The following is a 13,636-nucleotide window of genomic DNA, read 5'->3' on the forward strand; positions in this document are numbered from 1 at the left end:
CGGTTAATGTTGAGGATCATAAACGGGTAAATCCCGTTAATCTTAATTGCAGATTAAGATTTTAAATACAAAACATGATCAACTTCTAAAATAGGATGCATGAAAATATATTGAATTATCCAAAGTAGTAAACATTAAATCAATCGGTGCATAATGATACAACACTTTTTTTTAATACTTTAAATACAGACATGAGTTTGGTATTGTTACTTTTACTTTAGATGGGATCACTTCTTCCACCACTGCTCATCTGTGAAATGTTTAACTACGACAAGAGAACGGATCTCCATGTTTAAAGTTGGTGGACTGTTCCTTTAAATACGACACAGAAGGTTAGAAGGTCAGATTCGTGTACTTTTAAGACCATATGTTTACTGAGAATGCTCTAGAATGTGGAGTCGTGTTTCAGCATGTTCAGGCGTAACAGTAGATTAAAGAGACGGTTATCTGAGGCCGTTGCCTTGAAATGGTCCGGCTCAGATCGTATATTATTTTGTGATGTTCACAGTCGGCTCCCCGCAGAGAAAGTTTCCATTGCATTCTGGCAGACAAGCTGTGCCCTACAGCCCTGAGCCCTCTGCCATCTGCTCCTGTGACTCTGACATCGCCAGAGATGCAAAAAACACAAAACACATCACATTTATTTAGCCAGTCAGCTTGTGGCTGTTTGGAACTGAAGGAAGTGAGTTACCAATGCACAAATATCCGGCACAAGGATGGACCTGAATCTATTCCTCTTTTAAAAACAACAAAGCATGCTCCTTGTTCTCTGGAGCGGCTTTGGACGACTCACCTGAGACGACTGGCGGTCCTCCAGAGAGGGAGGAGACGGTGAGGACAGCAGGACCAGGAAGGGGACGACTGACGTCCAAGAGAGACGGGGAGAGTGTCGGGAAGAGAGGACACAGTTCATCCTTTTCCCTCGTCACTGGTCCAGAAGATGAACATGTCAGCCAGGGTGGCATTTGGAAAGGGGCGCCTCACCCCCCAGCAGCTCTCCTTCGCTTTCCCCCAGACAGACTCCCTGAGGAAAGGCAGCCGGTCCGCGGGAGGAAAGAGGAGGATGTTCTCCTTTTCTCTCAGATGTCGGCTGGGCGTCATCAGAGGGAGAACCAAAGGTAACGAGGAGGCTGAGTGGTCTTTAGAGGGACGCTGATGTGTGCTGATGAGCTCTTTGGTGTGGTAGATATGGAGAATTGAAAGTTTTAATAAACACCAATGTGTGCAGTTTTAGAAGAGAAGAGTTTTGTTGCCTTCACATAATAACTTGAGTTTATCTGCGTATGATTAATTCCCCCAAAATTACACTGACAGAAATCTGGGCTTTTAATATACTAATACTAATAACTATAATGATGACAATAACAACAACAATAATACTAATATTAATAAATAAACTTTATTTATATAGCACCTTTCATCAAATAAAATGCAGCTCAAAGGGCTTCACAAGAGAAACAAATCAATAACAGGTATGATAATGGTTGATAATGTTGATAATGGTAAAAGCAATTTAAACATATGACAAAAATCATAAAAACAAGTATGAGAAATATAAAATTCTAGTAATAAAATACTAATACTAGGCTGAATTAATTAAAAGCAAGATCATAACAGAAGTTTAGAGCTATTTTTCTTGAATCTATCCATATCATTTGCTTCTTATTTGTGATTTGGTGAAGAACACCAGAGGCTGCATCACCAGACCGTCTGTAAGTCACTTCTGGTGCGTTGAGACGACCTAATGGAGCCGTTTGAAACAATCAATCAGAGAGGTTTGAAGGTGCTGAATAATTTAAAAATCAATTCCCAACGTTACAGGCAGCCAGCATAACGATTCAAATACTAATAGACAAATAAAACTGGTAGAAATTCTTCTCTTTTCCTGTTTGTTTGTTAACATTCTTGCAACCTATCGAGGTTAAAAAGGCACGGGTAAACTTTTAGATTTTCCAACTGTAGCGATAGTTCTTTGTAACCTTGTTGATATGATCATATATATTGATTTACTTCAAGGTTATTCTGTAGAGCCAGACCTCCAACTTTCTTTAATATCTCTTCTCTCAGCTGCAAGAATTTCAGTTGTTATCATCATTTCATTTGAGAATATGTTGTCTCATCCTCTGTGCTGAGAGGCAGTTTGTTTATTTATTTATCTATTTATTTCTGACCGACCTTAAAGGTGAACACTGAAGCATGAGTGTGTGTGACACATCCTTATCCTCTGGCTCTGTTCTTTGTCACACACTGATCGTGCTGGCCTGACGACTGAATTAGTCATTTGGCTTGTCAGACTTTTTTCTATTGCAACTGCACCTGATCGCCACAAGGTGGCAGTGTGGCCAGTTTGATGGGAGGAGAAGGTCAAGATTCAGGCCCCTCCCGCCTAAAACACCCCACGTTGTTTGTGTTTATTAGGAAAGTAGGGCTATTTTCAGAAGGGTTTATTTTTAACAATAATGTAGAGGAAACATTGGGAAAATATAGAAACCTGCACTAAATAGTGAACACAATCAGGTTATTCTCTTATTCCTTTTTTAAAATTCTGCCGTACTTTGTTTCCTTTTTGTTTGAGCATTCCTAACCTCTATTTAGGTTACTGCAAAATAAATAGAAGATTTCTAATCTAATTACATTATCACTCGCTCTTCATCGATAATGCTGATACAGTATCTAGTCTCGAGGAAGTGCAAAAGAGTCAATATTCATTTAATTAACCCGACTTTGTCGCCCTGTTCCCGTGGTTTTTTATCAGTCCAACACACCGCTCCGTCTCTCTCTCTCTTTATTCTGCTGGAAATTAATTAGTCTCGCTCTGAAAGACTGCGCTCGGTCACTTTGTAAATGGAGTATTAAGGACAAAAGTCTCTGAGGAAATAATCTACACCGAAGAGTATTGTGTCCACTGGAACCGCCGACTAATTAGGCTCCGTGCAGCGGCGGGTAGAAACGTGGAAAATGTGTGTTTGCGATTACTTTACACATCTGTAAAATAAGCAGTTGTAGAATAGAAAGGTGTCATTTCACATTGTGACTTTCTGAATTGTGTTTGTGTGTTGTTCCAAAGTCTCAGTGGTGAAAACAGTTTGTCCGCAGTGACCAAAACAAATGAGGCCGACGAGGCCTCGGAGGGGCTGCCAGAGAAGCTGGTGGAGGGCATTTGTTGTTGTTGGTGGTGGTGGTGGTGGTGGTGGGGGTCAGGAAGCGACAGGCGCCGAGTCTTCTGCGCGAGTGGCAAATGGTCAGACACGTGTGGCGACGGGTCGGTCGGCAGAGCGTCTGTGTTTGGGTGGAGGGGCCTCAGCGGGGCCCCGGATAAGCAGAGGGTCCCCTAAAGGGAGGAAGATGAGATGTCGGGCTTTAAAGAGGGAATGCATTGAACTTTCACTCAGATTCTAAATGTTCCTTCTTTTTTTTTGCGTCTATTTCCTCGTCCCAGTCTGATGAGGAGTCGAATGTGTCGTCCCAGCCCTCGTGCACGACAACTGCACTTTTATGAATAACATATTCAACTGACACACATCTCAAACACGCAGCTGCTCACAGGAATTCCTCATTGTGTGCTCGTGTGTGTCTGAGAAACAGAGATGTAGATACAAGCTCTGGAGAAAAAAATTATAAATGGGTGCAGTGTCTCTACGTGAGAAAAGAAAAGTGACACAGTGCAGTCTGACAATGAATGTGCAGGTGGTGTTAATTGTGCAGAGAGTTGAGTGAGTGAGTGTGTGTGTGCGTGTGTGTGTGTGTGTGTGTGTGAATGCGAGTGGGTGGGTTTGAAGATGTGCATATGGAGGGGTGTTTGATTTAGTGGGAAAATGGATAAAGAGTGTGTGTGTGTGTGTGTGTGTGTGTGTGTGTGTGTGTGTGTGTGTGTGTGTGTGTGTGTGTGTGTGTGTGTGTATGTGTTTGTGTGAGCGTGTGAGTGTGCGTTTGTGTGTGTGTGTGAATGCGAGTGGGTGGGTTTGAGGATGTGCATATGGAGGGGTGTTTGACTTAGTGGGAAAATGGATAAAGAGTGTGTGTGTCTGTGTGTGTGGTGTGTGAGTGTGTGTGCATGTGTTTTTGTGTGTGCTGCTGGGGGAGGGAGTGACGATCGTGTGTGCCTGCCTCACTGAACCCCTCTGGCAGAGAGAGAGAGAGAGAGAGAGAGAGAGAGAGAGAGAGAGAGCAAACACACTCACTCGGCTCTAGAGAGGAGGAGGTTGTGTGTGAGCTCGTGTATGAACAGAGGATGATAAACCCTCTGGAAAGAAAAGGACGACCGATTAGTGAGAACAGCTCAAACATGGAACCACGGCGGGACGGCAAGAAGAGGACATGAACCACTGCTTTGGATTTTATAGATTAAAAACAAGCTTGTTATATTTAGATATTTGAGGATTGAGACGAACCCTTGACATCTTGTGTGTGTGTGTGTGTCACCAAGTTTAAATAGAGAGCGGAACTATAGAGACCGTCTGAGGGTCAGAATCTGCCATCTGGAGCTCAATTCCTCACTTGTTTTTTTTTTCTTTCTAAACGGGGGACAAAGGTTAAGGAAATGTTTGCGCGAGAAACGATGACGGTGTTCCATCTGAGCGGCTGAGACTCTTTGACCTCCACTCCTAGAGATCAGCGAGGTTACTGGGCGGCGCTGACGGAGATACAACTACAGCCATGCTGTGTGGTCTGAGGAGAGACACCAAGAACAGCATTGGTAAGAGCGCGCACGCGTTTGGATCCGTGCAACGTGGAGTGGAGTGTGTGGGGGGGGGGGGTCGTCGTGCGTATTGGTTGTAGCGGAGGGATTATGTCACTTGGATCACTTTCCTTTTCTAATCTGTAATCCATACGGATTTAACGCTAAATCTGACCGTAGAATCAGTATGATGCATGAATTATTGGCTGTGATTGGCTGGGAGAGATTGTAAATGTCAGCGGACTCGGCCACCAGCTCTGCATACCGCCCTGCCATGTGTAATTGGGGCAGATATAGCAACGTAAACTGGGTCTGGCATTGCCCCCCCCCCCAACCCCCCACGTTTATAAATAAAGTTTCATATCTGAAAATAGCGTTATGATTTCATTGTCACTGTGAGCGCCGCCCCCCTTATTTAACCTACATTCTCATTAGTTTAGGGGTGGCACACAGTGCCCTGAATTAAACCAGGAGTTAATTAACTCGCCACATATTTATGTCGCACAGCGCCGGGTTATTATTGCAGTCGCCGCGGCGCTCCGAGCTCCTTCAGATGCGGCTCCTCATGGAGAAACTCCTCCTCCAGCTGTTAACTGACCTCCTCTATGCAAAAGACAACACAGGCAGGGCAGTTTGTTTTATTTATTGTTGGGTTGGTTATTAATCAGCTCCGTCCTGATTTAATGGCCGTTAGGGGTTAGATGGTGGAAGAGGATTGCTTGGTGGTACAGTGGCGCTCAGTCACGTGCGGAGCGCTGTGCCCCGCGTTACCCAGAGCTAATGTTGCCTTTTGACTGCAATGACAGCTGCTGGACTGTCAGGGCCCCTCAGGAGCCCGCATGGCTATACGAGGCTTATTATGCCCCCCCCCACCGGGCCCGTTTGTGATGTGTCACTCACTTTGTTTGTGCCTCCCAGCTACTGGACAGGACATTCGTGCAGGGATGTGTGTGTAAATTAGTGTGAAATACCATATTATGCATATAATGTTCCTTATACATCGCCATGACATGCCAAGTCCAGTAAAGATGTTCCAGTAGTGGAGGTCTGACTAATGCAGCTGTGTGCACAAGGATTTTCTTCTTCTCTGCCGCTAGTATCCAGGGCCCCCTAAGGTCAGTGGAGGTTTGACAAAGGATCCATGCCTCTCAGCTGTCTGAAGGCCTCATCTTCAGATGTAGAAACTTGATGTGGACAGAGAGAAGGCGGTGCGCTTGATGCCCTGCGAGGACTCGGCTCTCCCCAGTTCAGTCTTTACAAATCAGCACAGATAAAAGGCTGAACTGGGGGAATGGGGGATGTCATTTTTCATGTCACATCAATAAACTGTCAGCCCCGGGATGACGCCTGCTAAACGATGACAGGTCTAATTTTTGACCTCTATAGAACACATGGAAGTAGATCCTTCTTTAGTTGTCTTTGATTGGTTTAGAGCCCCCCCCCCAAAAAAAACAAATAACAGGTGTGACTTAAGGTTATGTTTAGATTTACAGTTTCCTCCCTCCGATAATTAGTTGTTGTCTTACTTCTATCTGGTAGATTACAACATTTTAGTCAATGTGAACAGGAAGTATATCGTTAGCTGTGGGATGCAACTTAATGTACATTTTTGACAAATTGGCACCGTCAAAAGGACGGTGAATTAGCTATTAGCTGGTACTGATCGCTCGGTGCCCATTGGTGCACAATCGACTATCACTGAACTACTGTGACACTGAAGAACAGTTCAAAACTGTGATGATTCTCAGGCAAGTTCTGATGTAGCGAGGAGCGTCTTTTACAATGCTTTCTAAAGCAAAATTATGAACGTTTATTTTGTTTTACATCGACGTTAATGACATCATCGCACAGTGTCAGTCACAATATATAAAAAAATGTCTGTATCATGTCCGTGTGTTCAAATTTGATGTTACAGAAGGAGAACTATTTTTGACGCCAATTGTCATGTTGCTCAAGACTGTAAAAGTACCATAATTACTTGAAACACCAGCATGCACCTGTCGATTTCTACCGACAGTTTTAAAGCTTCTGGTTTTTAAATCATTTCTGAATAAAGGGTGTTAGAAAAATACGTTTTTAGCAAGTCTCTGTACTGCATAGTATCAGACCGTGAACACTTAAGCTTGTGGTGCTTGCTTATGGCCCCTCCACGCTTTAAAAAAAGAGACCTCTTTAAGTTTGCGATATGATGTTCAATCACTGTGCCGGACAGATAAAAAGGTAATCCAGTGGACAGGATTAGAGAAGTGCCAAGTCCGTTTCCCTGTGACTGCTGACATGCTTGTGTGGCTGCATTCAGGTTCAGAGGGCCGTGCAGTGGATCTGCTAATCTGAGGCCCATGCCTGTGCTCTGTCAGCAATGAGTTCCGCTATAAGTAAGAAAAATAAAAAATAAAATAAAACATCGGTTTCCCCGCAGAGCAGATTGAACATTTCCCAGCTTATTTTGTAGCAGCTGCTGTAAATGACATGAAAATGATGATTTTCTCTCTGTGCCTCGAACAGTCCATTAACCGCATGCTGTTCCTTCAGGAAAATGCTCATGCTTTAGTAGCTGCATACATCAAGCTCGTCCTGCAAATGTATTCCAGTGTTAAATTAATGGTTTTCAAGGGTCTCTGCTGCAGACAGAGAGGTGCTTTAATAGGATTATGGGAAACAAAGTGGGAAGACCTTCCAGGGTGTTCAGGCTGATCACTTTCATTCAGTTTCGGTTCAGGCGGCAACCTCCGGTTCTGCCAAGTGAAGCAGATGCGGAAGTCTCTTAATACTTGCATTCTCTCTAATGTCCACCAGGGGGCGACTCCTCTGGTTGTATAGAAGTCTATGAGAACATGACTCTACTTCTCTCTTGATTTATTACCTCAGTAAACATTGTAAACATGAGTTTATGGTCTCAATCTCTAGTTTCAAGTCTTCTTCAACACAGCATGATGTTCATTTAGTAAGTGATGGTCCATTTAGAGTCAAACAGACCATAAAGCAGAGTATGCTTTAGGGCGGGGCTACTTTGTGATTAACAGGTCGCTGTCGCTACCAGAGACGTATACGGCGTCACTACGTCACTACGTCACTCCTCCCCATTCCAAATATGGTAGCTTCTGTTCATCGGTTGCAAAAAAACAGAGATAGCGACAGCCGTATTCCAAGATGTTGACGCCGAAATCTTCGAACTTCAGGCTTCAAAACATCAGTCCACAAACCAATGGGTGACGTCACAATAACTACGTCCACTTCTTATATACAGTAGATGGTTGTAACGTTACGAAGCGTAGAGAGCCAGAGTAAAACCCTTTACACTTCAGGGGCGTGACGAATAAACCACACAAAATTGTGAATGTCTTGTGCTTTTATTGTGAAAATGGAAGGAATAGATCTGGTGTGCACTAATAAAGTTAACCAACCAACTCAACCCGTGCCACACAAAGGAAAAAAATTAATTATGTAGCTTTTTCCGCTGCTCAATATTCCCGTTATATATATATATATTCACAACAGTTTGAAAAAATACATTTACGCAGCCAGTGTGTAATGAGTTTTTTAAAACCACAAACTTATTTCACATCATAGGAAAGCACATTGCTATCGCCAGATGAACTGAACTGACATGAAATGTCTTATCTGAGCGACTCATTCAAACATGAGTCAGTAAAAAAAGAGTCGAACCTCTACCTCTCGTTACCCAAGGTGCAGTTCAAAGCGCTAACATGTGTGCAGCTGTCACGACGCGCTGTCAAGTGGATGGCCGTGTTCATGTCACCGCAGCGCTTCGTAACAGCACCTTTACCTCCCTGCCGTCTCCTCAGATGAAGGGCCGTACTCGAAGGGGGGCAAGGAGTCCGGGGCAGCTGACCAATCACATTCGTCCTGCAGGCGCAGCTTCTCAGGTACAAACCCAGTCGAACCCTGACATCTACTTCTCTTTCTCTTGTCTGCGTCATGAAGTCTTTGACTGAGATTTTTTTTGTATGCGTGCATGTGTCTGTTTTGTTTGATGTTGCGCTGTTTTGAATGCTTAGATAAGGTGAAAATAAAAAACTGCTTGTGTGGCATGTCTGTCATTTGCACTAAACCGCACTTGGTAGACTTCTCGTAGAACGATTTAACAGCACAGCAGAACATGGACCACAAGACAGAATGAGTCCCTCCTGTAACTATAGAGCCACATTATCCGCCAGAGTCAAGAAACTCAATACAATTCCCTTCATGACCTGATAAGCCTGCAGTTCAATGAGTGCCTCTTTTTTTATAATTATGCATTGAATTTCTTTCCTTTATCAGTATTAAAGTGCTATTAATAAAACTGACACGGTCCTCCTCCTCCTCCTCCTCCTCCTCCTCCTCCTGAATCCGTCACAAAGATTCACTCAGATCGAGAGATTTGAAGGAACCAGGACAGGACAGGGAAATGTGAGAAAATAAAGTACGTGGCCGTGTGTCAGAGGGCATTCATGTGAGAGATGCAGGAGAGGAAGATTGAGTCGCCTCTCAGACGAGGTGATTCTGTCAAGCGGACGCTAATGCCGGCTGTGGATCTGTGCCTGTGTCTGTCAGCAGAGGAGCACCGAGGAGTGACCACGGTGGACCTGATGAAAAGGGAAGGCAGCAGCCTCGGCCTCACCATCTCCGGAGGCTCCGACAAGGACGGAAAGCCCCGGGTATCGAACCTACGGCCCGGCGGGCTGGCGGCCAGGTGAGATCCCTGCTCTCCCATGCGGTTTAGAAACCTGGCAACCCACGCCGAGCCGTCCGGACTTGTTGTTATTCTGCTCCGTGACCTCTCAAAACACATTCTTGTATAACTCAAGAATTGAGTTCAATTGATACTTCATATATCTCAATATGTTGATTTATCGTCTTTCAATGTAAATCAGATGGGGATGAAGTCACATACACAAAATGATTGGTGATAACAAGCACATATGAACTAAAACGTCTATTAGGACTATTGTCTTGATCTGATCACTCTGTATTTGTGTGCATGCATCTAAACATGTTGTATAGATGGAAAGATTTAGATTATTTTCTCTTTAATTTCACATGAAATAGTTTTTGAGGATTTTGCACTAAAGATCTTAATGAAATGAGAAAATACTTTTCACTTCAAGGGTCATTATGCAACACAGGGATGCATAACGACATTCAAAAGTGTTTGAATTCACAGAGTAAAGTCAAATAGGCTTCACGATGTGTTCGTTTCACATATTTGTTTATTTAACTAGCAGAAAACATGCTATTTCTTGATAAATGCAGTTATCGAGACACGCAACCTGAAACTTCTATCGTGATAGAAGATGTTGGCCACATCGCCCTGCCCTACATTTCACACTAATGTCTAACAGGATACAATGATGACGCGATGACATTTTAGACGGACGTGTATACAAACCGCAGCGTGAGTGGCTGGCGAAGGTGAACAACCGTGAGACGGCAATTCTGGTTTATTGCCAGTTTAGTGAAGTAAAAGAAATGTTGCCAAAGCATTAAAATAAAAAAGTACACAATAATATAAAATTAACACGACATTAACACAACAATAGTTCACTGTATTGTAGTAATTATTCAATCTTTTGTGAGTTTGCCCCCTTTTCCGTTCAACGACTGCTTGATCGAGATTCAATTTAACTAATTTTCCCAGACGTCAACCACACAAAAAGGAAAAAGTAGTGGAGGACTCACGGTTCATGATGATTAAACAAACACTCTCACACACACACACACACACACACACACACACACACACACACACACACACACACACACACACAGAGACTTTTGTAAGAATGACACAGCCTCTTTGAAAATGTCTTGGCCAAATATGCCATCGCCTGTCACATCCAAGGAGTTTCTAAAGACAGACACCGTGCTAATTCTACCAAGCAGCTCGTCTTCCCACAGCCGAGTTCATTGCTCGTGTGGAGGTGCGAGCTAACTCACAGGGAGACAGACAGCAGAGAGACAGCAGAGAGAGAGAGAGAGAGAGAGAGAGAGAGAGAGAGAGAGAGAGAGAGAGAGAGAGAGAGACTGGCAGCGAGGACACCGGACCGAGTGACAGGCCGGTCAAGACGTCTCTCTCTCTCCGTCTCTGTCTGTCTGCTGTCACTGCTGATTGGCAGTAGCTCAAAGGTGAGGGGGGGGGGGGGGGGGGGGGGGGTGAGGGGGGGCCGAGCGGGGCAGAACATCATTTTAGTTAATTGGCCCTCCAATGAGCAGCGTGTTGACTCAGAGCGTCACTTGTGAGACGGCATGTACAATCATCTGTGTCAGTGTTTGAAGAGGCTCTCAGCCACCCGCCCACTGTTAGTCGACACACCGACTCACAGATTATTAGTGCCGTTCGGACACAAATTAATAACCTGTTGGTTCTATTTCTGCCTCTTTCAGACAGTCGGTGTTGTTGGTGTCGTTGTGGTCCAAGTCTAGGAAAAATGGGTAGATTCCACTGAGGGAAAAATTGTGAGACGTAGAGCCAGTAAATGAGCTAAGAGTTGCTAAAGAGTCACATTACGGATGTTTGTAGACAAATCACAAAACCCAAGTGACAGGCAGTGAAGCCGGAGCTTTTTAGGGGACAGTCAGTAAGCCGGCCTTCATCTCGACTGCCTGTTCTGTGACTTTTCCACAGGAGTGACCAGCTGAATGTAGGAGACTACATCAAGTCGGTGAATGGCATCAACCTGTCGAAGCTTCGCCACGATGAGATCATCAGCCTGCTGAAGAACATCGGGGAGCGAGTGGTGCTGGAGGTGGAGTACGAGCTGCCTCCGTTCGGTAGGTGAAGTTCTGCGAGGCAAATGTTCTAACCAACAAACGGTCGGATGTTTGGAGACTGAAACAAAATGCTTTTTGGGGTTTTTAAATGCAGAAAAGAAGGAAATGGGTTAATGAATTAGTCTAGATGTCGAGGTTAAAACTGAAGGTCCGGAGCATAAACTGTGTATAAGAAGTGGGCGGAGTTGTCGTGACTTCAACCATAAATGTGTGCACTGCCGTTATGAAGGCACTTGTTCGGCATTCTGGCCGTCGCCATCTTGTTTTTTTGCAACCAGTGAACGGAGGTGACCATATTTGGACTGTGGAGGCGTGACGTAGAGACGCCGTATATGGCTCTAGTAGAGACCTGTCAATCACTGTGTAGCCCCGCCCCTAAAGCATCCCCTGCTTTATGGTCTGTTTGACTCTAAATGGACCATCATTTACTAAATGAACATCATGCTGTATTGAAGAAGACTTGAAACTAGAGATTGAGACCATAAACTCATGTTTACAATGTTTACTGAGGTAATAAATCAAGAGAGAAGTAGAGTCATTTTCTCATAGACTTCTATACAACCAGAGGAGTCGCCCCCTGGTGGACACTAGAGAGAATGCAGCTTTAAGGCACTTCAGCTTTGGCTTCATTTTTTAAACCAGAGGTTTCCGCCTGGTCCTGATTCTATTAACTCCAATGGGAGAATGTGAACACAGATTATAACCAATTCTGTCGCTCCACAGTCACCAAAGTAAATATTGGACCCTTTTTTCACAAGACACATATCTTCCAAACATTCTGACACTGAAATAGATCTTTTTTTCTTTGTTTGAGGACTTTTCTCTGTCTCAGCAACACACTCACAAGAACGCTCCAGCTAACTAATTTTCTTCACGCTAAATAAGGCTGTTAGCTGAGTAAATATGATAGCAAAAGAAAATATAAATACATTATGCAAATACTTAAAGAGATTTTACCATTTCAAATATTTGTTGAAGCTAATAATGCATCATCTTTGTGACAGAGCATCTTTTGGTTACCTAGACTCTAATCAAGACATTCTGAAGCAAGTTCATCTCCGATTTAATTAGCCATTTTTTGACCTTTAAAGCACCAGATCGATACTTATTGGCTGCACTGTGGCTGCTCACTGCTCTTGAATCATTAGCATGTGTCAAACACATGGAATTAATTTCCCCACTGAGATTAATTTAACATATTTCCACCATGCTTCATTAATTGTCAGGACTCAACCCTCTTACAGATGTACAACATGTTGTAAAAAAGCTTTCTACAGTGCTAATAATAATTTTCTGAATCTGTCCTTCCTCAGTCCAGAACCCCTCAGGAGTCTTAACCAAAACCATAGAGGTGTGTTTACACAAGGAGGGCAACAGCTTTGGATTTGTCATGAGAGGTAGGTGGGCGGGATGTTTCTGTGTAAATCCTTCAGTGAAAATAATTAGCTTTTTGGGGGGTTTTTTGCACTGATTTATGTTGTGGGTGTTTTTGGTTTTATTTAGGAGGCTTCCACGAGGACTGGCGGAGGTCTCGTCCTCTGGTGGTTACGTACGTCCGGCCCGGAGGTCCCGCTGACAGGTGAGGGCACGAAGGATGAGTTAGTGTTTCTGTTTGTGTACAAGTGCTGCTGTGTGTGGCTTGTATGCATTTGTATGTCTCGATCATGCATGAATGAGCCTTTTCAAACGATTGCATGTGTGCGTGCATGCACGTTTCTATATATATTTATATGTATGGACTAATGCACATGTGTTTTACTAATTGCAATGAACGTATTCGACAGTGAATCGCGTGAAATGATATTATTAACGATTAGGCTTCTAAATCTGCGTTATGTTTCCGTGCACATTATTTATTTTTGCATTAGTCTTCGCTCAGGCCGGCGCACGAAATTGAGGCTGTGACACATATATGTTATCTACAAAGCAGAAAAGGGCACCGCTCATCCTGCGGCTAATGCAACATTGCACTTTTCCCCATGAAAAAATAAAAATGAAAACGAGAGCACCGAAACACTGGAGCAAAGATAATTCACCATCAAAGACTTTTTACGGCCGCTTATCTCGTTTATCCTTCGTCTCACCTGCGAGGGAACGCTCATGTGGAACTGTTTAATGATTTACTGTGACTGGTGTTTCAACATCTTGTAGGAGCATCATGTGCCGGATGCTTAATATATTTTCTTC

At 43.7% G+C, this 13,636-nt stretch overlaps 1 protein-coding gene across 1 annotated transcript in view; it reads left to right on the top strand.

The window, feature by feature from the left end:
* Nucleotides 1-940: 940 nt before the first annotated feature.
* Nucleotides 941-13,636, top strand: part of LOC306709100 (glutamate receptor-interacting protein 2-like) — a gene marked incomplete at both ends in the record, with an annotated part of 34,249 nt that continues 21,553 nt past the window's right edge. The window contains 6 exons of the mRNA XM_079177130.1: nucleotides 941-1,118; nucleotides 8,485-8,565; nucleotides 9,236-9,371; nucleotides 11,304-11,449; nucleotides 12,763-12,846; nucleotides 12,953-13,028. Coding sequence (XP_079033256.1) covers nucleotides 941-1,118; nucleotides 8,485-8,565; nucleotides 9,236-9,371; nucleotides 11,304-11,449; nucleotides 12,763-12,846; nucleotides 12,953-13,028 — 701 coding nt within the window. The remainder of the gene's footprint in view (nucleotides 1,119-8,484; nucleotides 8,566-9,235; nucleotides 9,372-11,303; nucleotides 11,450-12,762; nucleotides 12,847-12,952; nucleotides 13,029-13,636) is intronic.

This window comes from Pholis gunnellus (assembly GCF_910591455.1).
Source record: "Pholis gunnellus genome assembly, chromosome: 2".
Taxonomy (NCBI): Eukaryota; Metazoa; Chordata; class Actinopteri; order Perciformes; family Pholidae; genus Pholis; species Pholis gunnellus.